Below are 13,252 nucleotides of genomic sequence, written 5' to 3' on the forward strand. Positions count from 1 at the left end.
CACACACACAACCCCGGTATTATAGTTACTGCTTTGCTTGAGCTGCAGTTGAAGAGGTGGTAGTTAACTGCTGAGGGATGGGGGTTAGAAAAGCGTGCACCATCCGACTACCTGTGTGGGATATATGATGTGCTGTGTGTTAGTTTGAACATTTATCCAAAGGAGGGATGTTTCATAATTTCATGGACACGGCCAATGTTGCGACTTTCACTGATAACATGAAACGAGGTAGGCTGAAATGTTGATATTTTACTTTTTGTGTTAGAAACATGTATTTTGCATGCATGTCCTTATTGTGTTATTTTACCAATTAAATTGCTGCACTTAATTGTTCATCCATGTAGACTACAAAAATAATAATAATAACACATTCAATTAAAATAAAAAATCTGCTGTGCAAAAAACTGCGATAAAATTGCATTATTACACCATAACTATTAATGACATGGGAAGGGAGAGATATGTGTTTAAATGGACTATAGGAAGTTTAGACAATACAACTCGGTAAACAACCACGTGCTCGCAACAGTTTGTCGCCTATAATAAAGCATAATTATTAGACTGGTCACATTTGAAAAACGATATCGTAGCCTGGATATTTTTGTGCATATGATATAGTAATTCTGCTTTATATTTTACATTCTGTTCTTTCAAGTTATTTTGCTTTTGTTTCTAACTCAATCGTCTACAAATCCCTCATTATACGCATGAACATAAGTATTACGTTATTGTTGTATTATGGACTGATTTATGCACTTAGAGAACGCATGTAAAAGTGATCAGATGTAAATGTCCTTGTTTTAGAGATGCCAGATGTTGTGTGAGGTTGCAAGAAGGACATGAGGTTCATGCGCGTAATGAAGTGGGAGTGAATCAAGTCGAACGCATTGGGGGTTCTAGTGTTCATAGTCGGAATGATGACACAATGTTCTAGCCTACCTGAACCTCCGTTTGACCAAAAATTAGACATACATATAAGATGTTTACCTCTACAACCTCTGTCTTCCTCTAATTTAGGCATTGCAAGTGCCAACAACTCTGTTATGTGAGGATGGCTTTGTAAAAACCCTGGCTCTTCACATTCGTCGGGATTCCCCGCAATATTCTCAACAAGAAAACAAATCCGCAAAAATGGACAATGAAAGTGTAGCACAAAGATACGAGCCCGTCGCCGAGATTGGCGAAGGTGCTTACGGAAAGGTGTACAAGGCACGAGATTTGAAGAACGCGGGACGCTTTGTAGCCCTAAAAAGAGTTCGGGTACAGACGGAGGAGGAAGGGATGCCCCTCTCGACCATCCGTGAGGTGGCGGTACTGAGGCAACTGGAGGCATTCGAACACCCCAACGTGGTCAGGTAAGCAGAGATGGAACTGGGAGAGGGGGGTGCATCTAACAAGGGCCTCTCCTCTACCAGGAGTAACATTATCTCTTCATGCTCTTATAACTCCTGGTATTTCTCTCTTTAAATGGCTGCATAATGTCTATATACACTGAGTGTACAAAACATGCCTAATATTGAGTTGCAGCCCCCACCCCTTTGCCTTCAAAATAGCCCAAATTCTTCAGGGCAGGGACTCTACAAGGCGTCAGAAGCGTTCCACAGAGATGCTGGCCCATGTTGACTCCAATGCTTCCCACAGTTGTGTCAAGTTGGCTGGATGTCCTTTGGATGGTGGACCATTCTTGATACACACGGGAAACTGTTGAGCTTGGAAAACCTGCAGCGTTGCAGTTCTTGACACAAACTGGTGCACCTGGCACCTACTGTACTACCATACCACGTTCAAAGGCACTTAAGTCTTTTGTCTTGCCCATTCACCCACTGAATGGCACACACACACAATCCATGTCGCAAGGCTTAAAAACCCTTCTTTAACCTGTCTCCTCCCCTTCATCTACACAGATTGAAGTGGATTGAAGTGACATCAATAAGGGATCACAGCCTTCACCTGGTCTGTCTATGTCATATTGTTTTCTACACTCAGTGTATATCATTTTCATATGTCAGATATACATCTATATAATGTCAGATATACAGTATCTGCCTCCTTGGGATGTATTGCAGAGTCTTATGGAGTTGTCTTATTGACATTCGGGAAAAGTTGTGGTTTTGTAACTATAAACACTTTTTGATACTGGTGTTACTATAGGGCCTCACAGTGGAGGTGTCATAATACTTAGCGGTCAAACAGGGAAATGGTTCCAGTTGTTTTTCCACCATTTATTTTTCATATAGGGCATTTTAGAAACTCTGAAAAAACGGTCTGTGTTTCATGTAGGCTTACCCTGGTGTGATGGTTTGATAACCATGTCAATATCTATTGGACAAGCTGATAATCAATAATATATTCAGCTCTATTTATGCTCAGTTTTGAAAAATGCTAATTAGCATCAAAGTAGACATCATGCAAGACTACAAATCCCTGCAAGCTCCTGCACGTCATCTCCAGCTGAAACCTTTGCTAGCAGGTGTTGTGTCAATTTAAAACTTGCACAAGACAGTTCACAGAATTGTCAATTGAGAAAAATGTTGATAATATATTTATTACTAAATGTACATACCATTAGATAGTTCATCCAGAGATTCTTACCTTCGCCTCGATTCGGCAGTCTTGCCCAGATCATCATATCAGGTAATTAGCATTTCATTTTTGAGGGGTAAATACAGGCGAATACATTGATAAAAGTCAGCTTGTCCTAGAGAGATTTACAAGGTTATCAAAACGTCACGTCAGGGTAAACCTACACCAAACAGACCTTATGTTAAGTGTTTCTAAAATCCCCTATTGGGAAAATGAATGGTGGAAAAACGATTGGAACCATTTCCCCTTTTAGGATTTATGGGTATTATGGATCTGGTAATACAACTCGATGGATGTTTTGTGTGCAGTACCTGTGACAAACATTCTTGGGTGATATCTGTTCACTAGATTAGTCATGGGTAAAGTCATTCCCATTGCTGGTTGTAGTGAAAGTTACCAGAAAAGTCAATGAGGAATGAATAAGAAGAAAGAAGAGATACTGTATTCAGCTGATTTTGCCCCATTCCAGTATCCTACAAGAGTTGGGGATATAAACAGTGTTGTTTTTAGTCATCCAGGCCACAAGACAACATAAAAAGGTTGTTATGCTTGCAGCTGTAGACTCCCATGGGTCAGTTTGGATGTCAGTCCGGTCCACGTCATTCGAACCACGTCATTTACCGGCCTTGCTCAAGGTCTAACCTTGCCATTAAGCTTTTGAGTGCTTTTGGATTAAAAGCTTAATGGAAACGTTTTAATAATACAAATGTTATTCTCTGCCCTGCTGGTCCCACCACAGCCTCAACGTGCATCATTATTCTCTTAAACTGAATAAATGAATAGATTCTCAATTGAGATTCCACATATCGAAGGTTCCCCAGATTGAGTTTCATGAAATGATGACACAAAATGTGCCCTTACTCCCTATACTTTATGGTATGCATCTAATCTGTCTATTCTGTAAAGTTGTGGTTCCCTACACTTTTAGAATAAAATCATTGGAACCAAAAGTAATACATGGAACCAAAAATGGCTCTTCAAAGGGTTATCCTATGGGAACAGCTGAAGAACCCTTTTAGGGACTAGATAGCACTTTTTCTCTCAGAGTGTATACATAAGCCCAAGTTTGAATCCACACCAAAGGGGGTCTGGTCTGGTCTATATCTGTAAAGCTAAACAGCATGGGAGCGAGCCGACACTGAGCAGGATGCATTCTGGACCTACTGTGTAACTACAGGCCTGCCAGCCCCTGGATGTTTTAGAATGACACCCATTAGTCATCCCATATGTTCAGTGTCTGGTGAGAGGCTGCATTGTAGCAGAACAATCACGGTTCTGAGGAGCGTTTAACCTTGCGTTTCCAACCGGGAGGCTCGCTCGTTCCGTGACATCATGGGCGTATGGTTATAATACTTTGAAAGAATAACTCCTTACAAACCTTTGATAACAGTACAAGGGCGGCGTGGTGAGGTGCATCGAAAGGAAAGGACAACTTTCCTTAAGAGTTGGTGGGGCGGCTTTCCCATGCTTTACTTCAAAACAATTCACAGAGATTACACAGACATGAACTGCAATTTTACTGTTATTACTGCAGTGCTGTTGACTTTCGAAATATTTGAGGAAATTGAAATATGGATTTCACTGTAAATATTAAATATTTTAAATTAAATATAAGAATTACTGCATGAACCAACAGCATCTGGTGGTTAGTCATGGGCAGTCCCTGCTTCAGTTGCCATGGGAATGATGTAAATATATCACTAGCCACTTTAAACAATGCTACCTTATATAATGTTACTTACCCTACATTATTCATCTCATATGCATATGTATATACTGTACTCTATATCATCGACTGCATCCTTATGTAATACATGTATCACTAGCCACTTTAACTATGCCACTTTGTTTACATACTCATCTTATATGTATATACTGTACTCGATACCATCTACTGTATCTTGCCTATGCTGCTCTGTACCATCACTCATTCATATATCCTTATGTACATATTCTTTATCCCCTTACACTGTGTATAAGACAGTAGTTTAGGAATTGTTAGTTAGATTACTTGTTGGTTATTACTGCATTGTCGGAACTAGAAGCACAAGCATTTCGCTACACTCGCATTAACATCTGCTAACCATGTGTATGTGACAAATACATTTGATTTGATTTGATTTGATGGCGCATCACGTGTTGCCGTGGTGCTCCTGGAGGAATGTTTGTTGTGGTCCTTGGCTCTTCGAGGAAGACACTGGGCCGTCTTCTCTAGGTTTTTCACCAAAGTTAGCCCCTGACACAACTGCAAGAATAATCTGGATGTTGGGGCTCATTTTGTTTCCCTGTAAAAATACAACCACAAGTTGATGTATTCTGTTGGATGCTCAGGAGTTGCCAAGGGTTTCCCTTGTAAAAGTCATATAATGTAGCTACAACATTATTATTGGCCTTGTCAGGATATAGGCTGAAGGATAGGTTTAGTTTTGTGTTCAGAAATCAAAACATGCCTGAAGGAGTTAGATCGTAACTATGTTCGCTTGATGAATCACATTTTCTTAGACCTGAAGAGTTGCATTTGCTCCCAGGTGTATTGGCTAAGGCTTTAGCTCAGCGGGCCAAGGGGTCTTGTGGCATGCAGGAGACCTGGATTCGAACCCTGGTAGGTTGCAGTTGCATGTTTTTAAGAACGAGAATTCCAATTCAATTTCTTTGACAAGGAGTTCAACTCTCAAGTGATCTTGTTGTGGTTACTGTACTGTACCATTCCACACATACTCTAAAAGCAGTGTAATTTCACTGGAATAATGGCTAGGAGATCATGTTGCCAAAATGTTGATCATTCAGGAGTAAGGAGTCCTTTCAGATTGGTTCCTTTCGTTTAGCCAACAACGCCCCAGTAGGTTAAAGCATTTCTCGCATTCTTTCAAACTGTTAGTAAAACTAGCCTGGACAGTTACCTGACACTATAAAGGAATTTCTTCCCTAACTGAATCTTGATGGTTTAAATAGATTAGATCTCTCTCAGGTTTGGAATGATACTAGAGATCCTATCAAGTGTGCTTTCTCCATATTTCAGAAGGCAGTTTGTACTGGAAAAATATGGTTTGTCATAGATGGTGAAAAAAAACGTCCCTTTTTCAGGACCCAGTCTTTCAAAGCTAATTAATCCAAATCCAAATAACTTCACAGATCTTCATTGTAAAGGGTTTAAACACTGTTTCCCATGCACAAACAATTAATGAACACGCACCCGTGGAACGGTCGTTAAGACACTAACAGCTTACAGACGGTAGGCAATTAAGGTCACAGTTATGAAGACTCAGGACACTAACGAGGCCTTTCTACTGACTCTGAAAAATACCAAAAGAAAGATGCCCAGGGTCCCTGCTCATCTGTGTGAACGTACCTTAGGCATGCAGCAAGGAGGCATGAGGACTGCAGATGTGGCCAGGGCAATAAACTGCAATGTCCGTACTGTGAGACACCTAAGACAGCACTACAGGGAGACAGCTACAGGGAGACAGCTGATCGTCCTCGCAGTGGCAGACCACGTGTAACATCACCTGCACAGGATCGGTACATCCGAACATCACACCTGAGGGACAGGTACAGAATGGCAACAACAACTGCCCGAGTTACACCAGGAACGCACAACCCCTCTATCAGTGTTCAGACTGTTCGCAATAGGCTGAGAGAGGCTGGACTGAGGGCTTGTATCCTGCTGTAAGGCAGGTCCTCACCAGACATCACCGGCAACAACGTCGCCTATCGGCACAAGCCCACCGTCGCTGGACCAGACAGGGCTGGCAAAAAGTGCTCTTCACTGACGAGTCACAGTTTTGTCTCACCAGGGGTGATGGGCAGATTCGTGTTCATCGTCAAAGGAATGAGCGTTACACCGAGGCCTGTACTCTGGAGCGTGATCGATTTGGAGGTGGAGGATCCGTCATGGTCTGGGGCGGTGTGTCACAGCATCATCGGACTGAGCTTGTTGTCATTGCAGGCAATCTCAATGCTGTGTGTTACAGGGAAGACATCCTCCTCCCTCATCAAATCAATTCAAATTTTACTTGTTACATACACATGGTTAGCAGATGTTAATGTGAGTGTAGCGAAATTCTTGTGCTTCTAGTTCCGACAATGCAGTAATAACCAACGAGTAATCTAACCTAACAATTCCACAACTACTTTATACACACAAGTGTACAGGGATGAAGAATATGTACATTAAAATATATGAATGAGGGATGGTACAGAACGGCATAGGCAAGATGCAGTAGATGGTATAGAGTACAGTATATACATATGAGATGAGTAATGTAGGGTATGTAAACATAAAAGCGGCAATGTTTAAAGTGGCTAGTTATACATGTATTACATAAAGACGTCAAGATGCAGTAGATGGTATAGGGTACAGTATATACATATGAGATGAGTTTTGTAGGCTATGTAAACATGATATTAAGTGGCATTAGTGATACAGTTTTACATCAATTTTTCCATTATTAAAGTGGCTGGAGTTTAGTCAGTATGTTGGCAGCAGCCACTCAATGTTAACAGTCTGATGGCCTTGAGATAGAAGCTGTTTTTCAGTCTCTCGGTCCCTGCTTTGATGCACCTGTACTGACCTCGCCTTCTGGATGATAGTGGGGTGAACAGGCACTGGCTCGGGTGGTTATTGTCCTTGATGATCTTTATGGCCTTCCTGTGACATAGGGTGGTGTAGTTGTCCTGGAGGGCAGGTAGTTTGCCCCCGGTGATGCGTTGTGCGGACCCCACTACCCTCTGGAGAGCCTTACGGTTGTGGTCGGAGCAGTTGCCGTACCAGGCGGATTCTCTCGATTGTGCATCTGAAGGCGCTGCTGCGCCTTCTTCACCACGCTGTCTGTGTGGGTGGACCAATTCAGTGTGTCCTTGATGTGTACGCCGAGGAACTTAAAACTTACTACCCTCTCCACTACTGTCCCGTCGATTTGGATAGGGGGGTGCTCCATCTGCTGTTTCCTGAAGTCCACAATCATCTCCTTTGTTTTGTTGAGTGTGAGGTTATTTTCCTGACACCACACTCCGAGGGCCCTCACCTCCTCCCTGTAGGCCGTCTCGTCATTGTTGGTAATCAAGCCTACCACTGTAGTGTCGTCTGCAAACTTGATGATTGAGTTGGAGGCGTGCATGGCCACGCAGTCGTGGATGAACAGGGAGTACAGGAGAGGGCTCAGAACGCACCCTTGTGGGGCCCCAGTGTTGAGGATCAGCGGGGTGGAGATGTTGTTACCTACCGTCACCACCTGGGGGGCAGTCCGTCAGGAAGTCCTGTACCCAGAGAGACCCATGGTCTCGAGCTTGATGATGAGTTTGGAGGGTACTATGGTGTTAAATGCTGAGCTGTAGTCGATGAACAGCATTCTCACATAGGTATTCCTTTTGTCCAAATGGGTTAGGGCAGTGTGGTTGCGATTGCGTCGGCTGTGGACCTATTGGAGCGTAAGCAAATTGGAGTGGGTCTAGGGTGTCAGGTAGGGTGGAGGTGATATGGTCCTTGACTAGTCTCTCAAAGCACTTCATGATGACAGAAGTGAGTGCTACGGGGCGGTAGTCATTTAGCTCAGTTACCTTAGCTTTCTTGGGAACAGGAACAATGGTGGCCCTCTTGAAGCATGTGGGAACAGCAGACTGGGATAAGGATTGATTGAATATGTCCGTAAACACACCAGCCAGCTGGTCTGCGCATGCTCTGAGGACGCGGCTGGGGATGCAGCCTTGCGAGGTTTAACACGTTTACATTTTTTACTCACATCGGCTGCAGTGAAGGAGAGCCCGCAGGTTTTGGTAGAGGGCCGTGTCAGTGGCACTGTATTGTCCTCAAAGCAAGCAAAGAAGTTGTTTAGTCTGTCTGGGAGCAAGACATCCTGGTCCGCGACGGGGCTGGTTTTCTTTTTGTAATCTGCGATTGACTGTAGACCCTGCCACATACCTCTTGTGTCTGAGCCGTTGAATTGCGACTCTAATTTGTCTCTATACTGACGCTTAGCTTGTTTGATTGCCTTGCGGAGGGAATAGCTACACTGTTTGTATTCGGTCATGTTTCCGGTCACCTTGCCCTGGTTAAAAGCAGTGGTTCGCGCTTTCATGTGCTTTCATGTGGTACCCTTCCTGCAGGCTCATCCTGACATGACCCTCCAGCATGACAATGCCACCAGCCATACTGCTCATTCTGTGCGTTATTTCCTGAAAGACAGGAATGTCAGTGTTCTGCCATGGCCAGCGAAGAGCCCGGATTTCAATCCAATTGAGCATGTCTGGGACCTGTTGGATCGGCGGGTGAGGGCTAGGGCCATTCCCCCAGAAATGTCCGGGAACTTGCAGGTGCAAGAGTGTGGTAACATCTCACTGCAAGAACTGTCTGTGGAAATTGTTCAGTTTATGTCTCAGTTGTTGAATCTTGTTATGTTCATACAAATATTTACACATGTTAAGTTTGCTGAAGATAAATACAGTTGACAGTGAGAGGACATTTCATTTTTTTCTGAATTTACATTGTTATTCCTCTAAAATTAAAGACAGATGATTTATAGCACTTATAACCTCTACTGACTTATTTTTTCTTTTATTTAACCTTTATTTAACTAGGCAAGTCAGTTAAGAACAAATTCTTTGACATTCTTTTACATTGTCGGTTTACACTGGCCAAACCCTAATCCAGACAACACTGGGCCAATTGTGCGCCGCCCTATGGGTTGTGATACAGCCTACAGCCTGGGATCGAACCCGTGTCTGTTGTGATGCCTCTTGCACTGTGATGCAGTGCCTTAGACCGCCGCGCCACTCGGGAGCCTTAATGAAATATAAAAACAAACCTTTTATAAACCCTTTATAAACCTTTTATAAACCCTTTATAAACCTTTTATAGATTAGACTTTTATATAAGTGTTATCATAATATCAGACTCACATAACAATGCCAAGCAGCAGTATTCACTCTCCTCCTCTGCCTCTCTCTCTGCAGACTGTTCGATGTGTGTACTGTGTCTCGGACCGACCGCGAGACCAAGCTGACCCTGGTCTTTGAGCATGTTGACCAGGACCTGACCACATACCTAGAGAAAGCCCCTGATCCTGGGGTGCCACCTGAAACTATCAAGGTGAGTCTGACATTACTGCTGGGATTGATACATATCTTGGATCAGATTACCCTTACTTAATACCTTTCCCTAATGGAAGAAAGATTTTAGTGTCTAGGGGCAGTTCAGTTGAATTGTAAATTGTACTCATTAGGTCTATGAATAGAGTGCATTTGGAAAGTATTCCGACCCATTGACTTGTTCCACATTTTGTTACGTTACGGCCTTATTCTGAAATTGATTAAAATGTTTTTTTCCCCTCATCAATTTACACACAATACCCCACAATGACAAAGCAAAAACAGTTTTTTGCAAATTTATAATAAAAAAACACTGAAAATATCACATTTACAAGTATTCAGACCCTTTACTCAGTACTTTGTTGAAGCCCCTTTGGCAGTAATTTGGCAGTCTACTTGGGTATGACGCTATAAGCTTGGCACACCTGTATTTGGGGAGTTTCTCCCATTACTCTCTACAGACCCTCTGAAGCTCTGTCAGGTTGGATGGGGAGTGTCGGTGCATAGCTATTTTCAAGTCTCTCCAGAGATGTTTGATCTGGTTCAAGTCCGGGCTCTGGCTGGGCCACTCAAGGGCGTTCAGAGACTTAATATAATAATAATATAATAATATATATTGTCCCGGAGCCACTCCTGCATTGTCGTGGCTGTGTGCTTAGGGTCGTTGTCCTGTTTGAAGGTGAACCTTCACCCCAGTCTGAGGTCCTGAGCTCTCTGGAGCAGGCTTTCATCAAGGATCTCTCTGTACTTTGCTCCATTCATCTTTCCCTCAATCCAAACTAGTCTCCCAGTCCCCATCACTGAAAAACATCCCCACAGCATTATGCTGCCACCACCATGCAATACCATAGGGATGGTGACAGGTTCCTCCAGATGTGACACTTAGCATTCAGGCCAAAGAGTTCAATCTTGGTTTCAACAGATCAGATAATTTTTTTTCTCACAGTCTTTTGGCAAACTCCAAGCGGGCTGTCATGTGCCTTTTACGGAGGAGTAGCCTCCGTCTGGCCACTCTACCATAAAGACCTGATTGGTGGAGTGCTGCAGAGATGGTTGTTCTTCTGGAAGGTTCTCCCATCTCCACAGAGGAACTCTGCAGCTCTGTCAGAGTGACCATCGGGTTCTTGGTCACCTCCCTGACCAAGGCCTTTTCCCCTCGATTGCTCAATTTGGCCGGGCGGCCAGCTCTAGGAAGAGTCTTGGTGGTTCCAAACTTCTTCCATTTAAGAATAATGGAGGCCACTGTGTCCCTGGGGACCTTCAATGTTGCAGACTGTTTTTGCCATCCTTCCCCAGATCTGTGCCTCAACACAGTCCTGTCTCGGAGCTCTACGGACAATTCCTTCAACCTCATGACTTGGTGTTTGTTCTGACATGCACTGTCAACTGTGGGACCTTATATAGACAGGTGTGTGCCTTTACAAATCATGTCCAAATCAATTGAATTGACCACAGGTGGACTCCAATCAAGTTGTAGAAACATCTCAAGGCTGATCATTGGAAACAGGATGCACCTGAGCTCAATTTACAGTCTCATAGGAAAGGGTCTGAATACTATAATTTAAGGTATTTCTGTTTTTAACTTTTTATATATTTGCAAACATTTCTAAAAATCTGTTTTTGCTTTGTTATTATGGGTATTGTGTGTAGATTGACGAGGAAAATATATTTTTCATCAATTTTAGAATAAGGCTGTAGTGTGACAAAATGTGGAAAATATCATGGGGTCTGAATACTTTCCAAAGGCACTGTATGTGGGCCTCGTTTTTTGCCGAATATCCAAGGAATGTTTCTCCCCTGGCCCAGACAGGAACAGAGAGGATGGAACTCCCAAACATCAGAAAGCATTCAGGCTTGTTGAAGGGCAGCACATGTGTCCGGTGTTAATTTTGGCTCTCTTTTTTTAGATTTAGTCTTAGCCATTTTGATTTAAATATCATTAAGTCTTAGTCACATTTTTGTTATTTGAATATGATTTAGTCTAGTTATTGTCAAAATTATGAAAACACAGAGCCATTTTAGTCAACTAAATTCCCGTTAATTTTAGTCACATCAATAATCAATCAACCAACCAATCAATCAATCAAATGTATTTATAAAGCCCTTCTTACATCAGCTGATGTCACAAAGCGCTGTACAGAAACCCAGCCTTAAACCCCCAAACAGCAAGCAATGCAGGTGTAGAAGCACGGTGGCTAGGAAAAACAGGTCAGCACCTCGGGAGTAAATGTCAGTTGGCTTTTCATAGCCAATCATTCAGAGTATCACTACCGCTCCTGCTGTCTCTAGAGAGTTGAAAACAGCAGGTCTGGGACAGGTAGCACGTCCGGTGAACAGGTCAGGGTTCCATAGCTGCAGGCAGAACAGTTGAAACTGGAGCAGCACCACAGCCAGGTGGACTGGGGACAGCAAGGAGTCATCAGGCCAGGTTGTCCTGAGGCATGGTCCTAGGGCTCAGGTCCTCTGAGAGAGAGAAAGAAAGAAAGAAAGAAAGAAAGAAAGAAAGAAAGAAAGAAAGAAAGAAAGAGCGAAATAATTAGAGAGAGCATACTTAAATTCACACCGGATAAGACAGGAGAAATACTCCAGATATAACAAACAAACAAGTTCTCATTTACAACTGCGATCTGGCCAAGATAAAGCAAAAACGTGCGACAAAAACAACACAGAGTTACACATGGAATAAACAAGCGTACAATCAATAACACAATAGAAAAATCTTATGTACAGTATGTGCAAATGTAGAAGAGTAGGGAGGTAAGGCAATAAATAGGCCATAGAGGCCTATAAATAGGTCTCGACCCCGCCCTGTGCAACTGGGTACAGGACTTCCTGACAGGCCGCCCCCAGGTGGTGAGGGTAGGTAACATCATCTCCACCCGCTGATCCTCAACACTGGGGCCCCACAAGGGTGCGTTCTGAGCCCTCTCCTGTACTCCCTGTTCACCCACAACTGCGTGGCCATACACGCCTCCAACTCAATCATCAAGTTTGCGGACGACACTACAGTGGTAGGCTTGATTACCAACAACGACGAGATGGCCTACAGGGAGGAGGTGAGGGCCCTCGGAGTGTGGTGTCAGGAAAATAACCTCACACTCAACATCAACCACACAAAGGAGATGATTGTGGACTTCAGGAAACAGCAGATGGAGCACCCCCCTATCCACATCGACGGGACAGTAGTGGAGAGGATAGTAAGTTTTAAATTCCTCAGCATACACATCACGGACAAACTGAATTGGTCCACCCACACAGACAGCGTTGTGAAGAAGGCGCAGCAGCGCCTCTTCAACCTCAAGAGGCTGAAGAAATTCGGCTTGTCACCAAAAGCACTCACAAACTTCTACAGATGCACAATCGAAGGCATCCTGTCGGGCTGTATCACCGCCTGGTACGGCAACTGCTCTGCCCACAACCATAAGGCTCTCCAGAGGGTAGTGAGGTCTGCACAACGCATCACCGGGGGCAAACTACCTGCCCTCCAGGACACCTACAACACCCGATGTCATAGGAAGGCCATAAAGATCATCAAGGACAACAACCACCCGAGCCACTGCCTGTTCACCCTGCTATCATCCAGAAG

General features: G+C 43.6%; 1 protein-coding gene across 1 annotated transcript in view; it reads left to right on the top strand.

Annotated features, from left to right (window-relative positions):
• Window positions 1-12: 12 nt before the first annotated feature.
• LOC118372793 (cyclin-dependent kinase 6-like) overlaps window positions 13-13,252 on the top strand; it is an 85,095-nt gene continuing 71,855 nt past the window's right edge. The window contains exons 1-3 of the mRNA XM_052469985.1: window positions 13-228; window positions 1,018-1,355; window positions 9,532-9,667. Of these exons, the coding sequence (XP_052325945.1) occupies window positions 1,132-1,355; window positions 9,532-9,667 (360 nt within the window). The 5' untranslated portion in view covers window positions 13-228; window positions 1,018-1,131. The remainder of the gene's footprint in view (window positions 229-1,017; window positions 1,356-9,531; window positions 9,668-13,252) is intronic.

The sequence above is a fragment of the Oncorhynchus keta genome, chromosome 19, assembly GCF_023373465.1.
Source record: "Oncorhynchus keta strain PuntledgeMale-10-30-2019 chromosome 19, Oket_V2, whole genome shotgun sequence".
Lineage (NCBI taxonomy): Eukaryota > Metazoa > Chordata > Actinopteri > Salmoniformes > Salmonidae > Oncorhynchus > Oncorhynchus keta.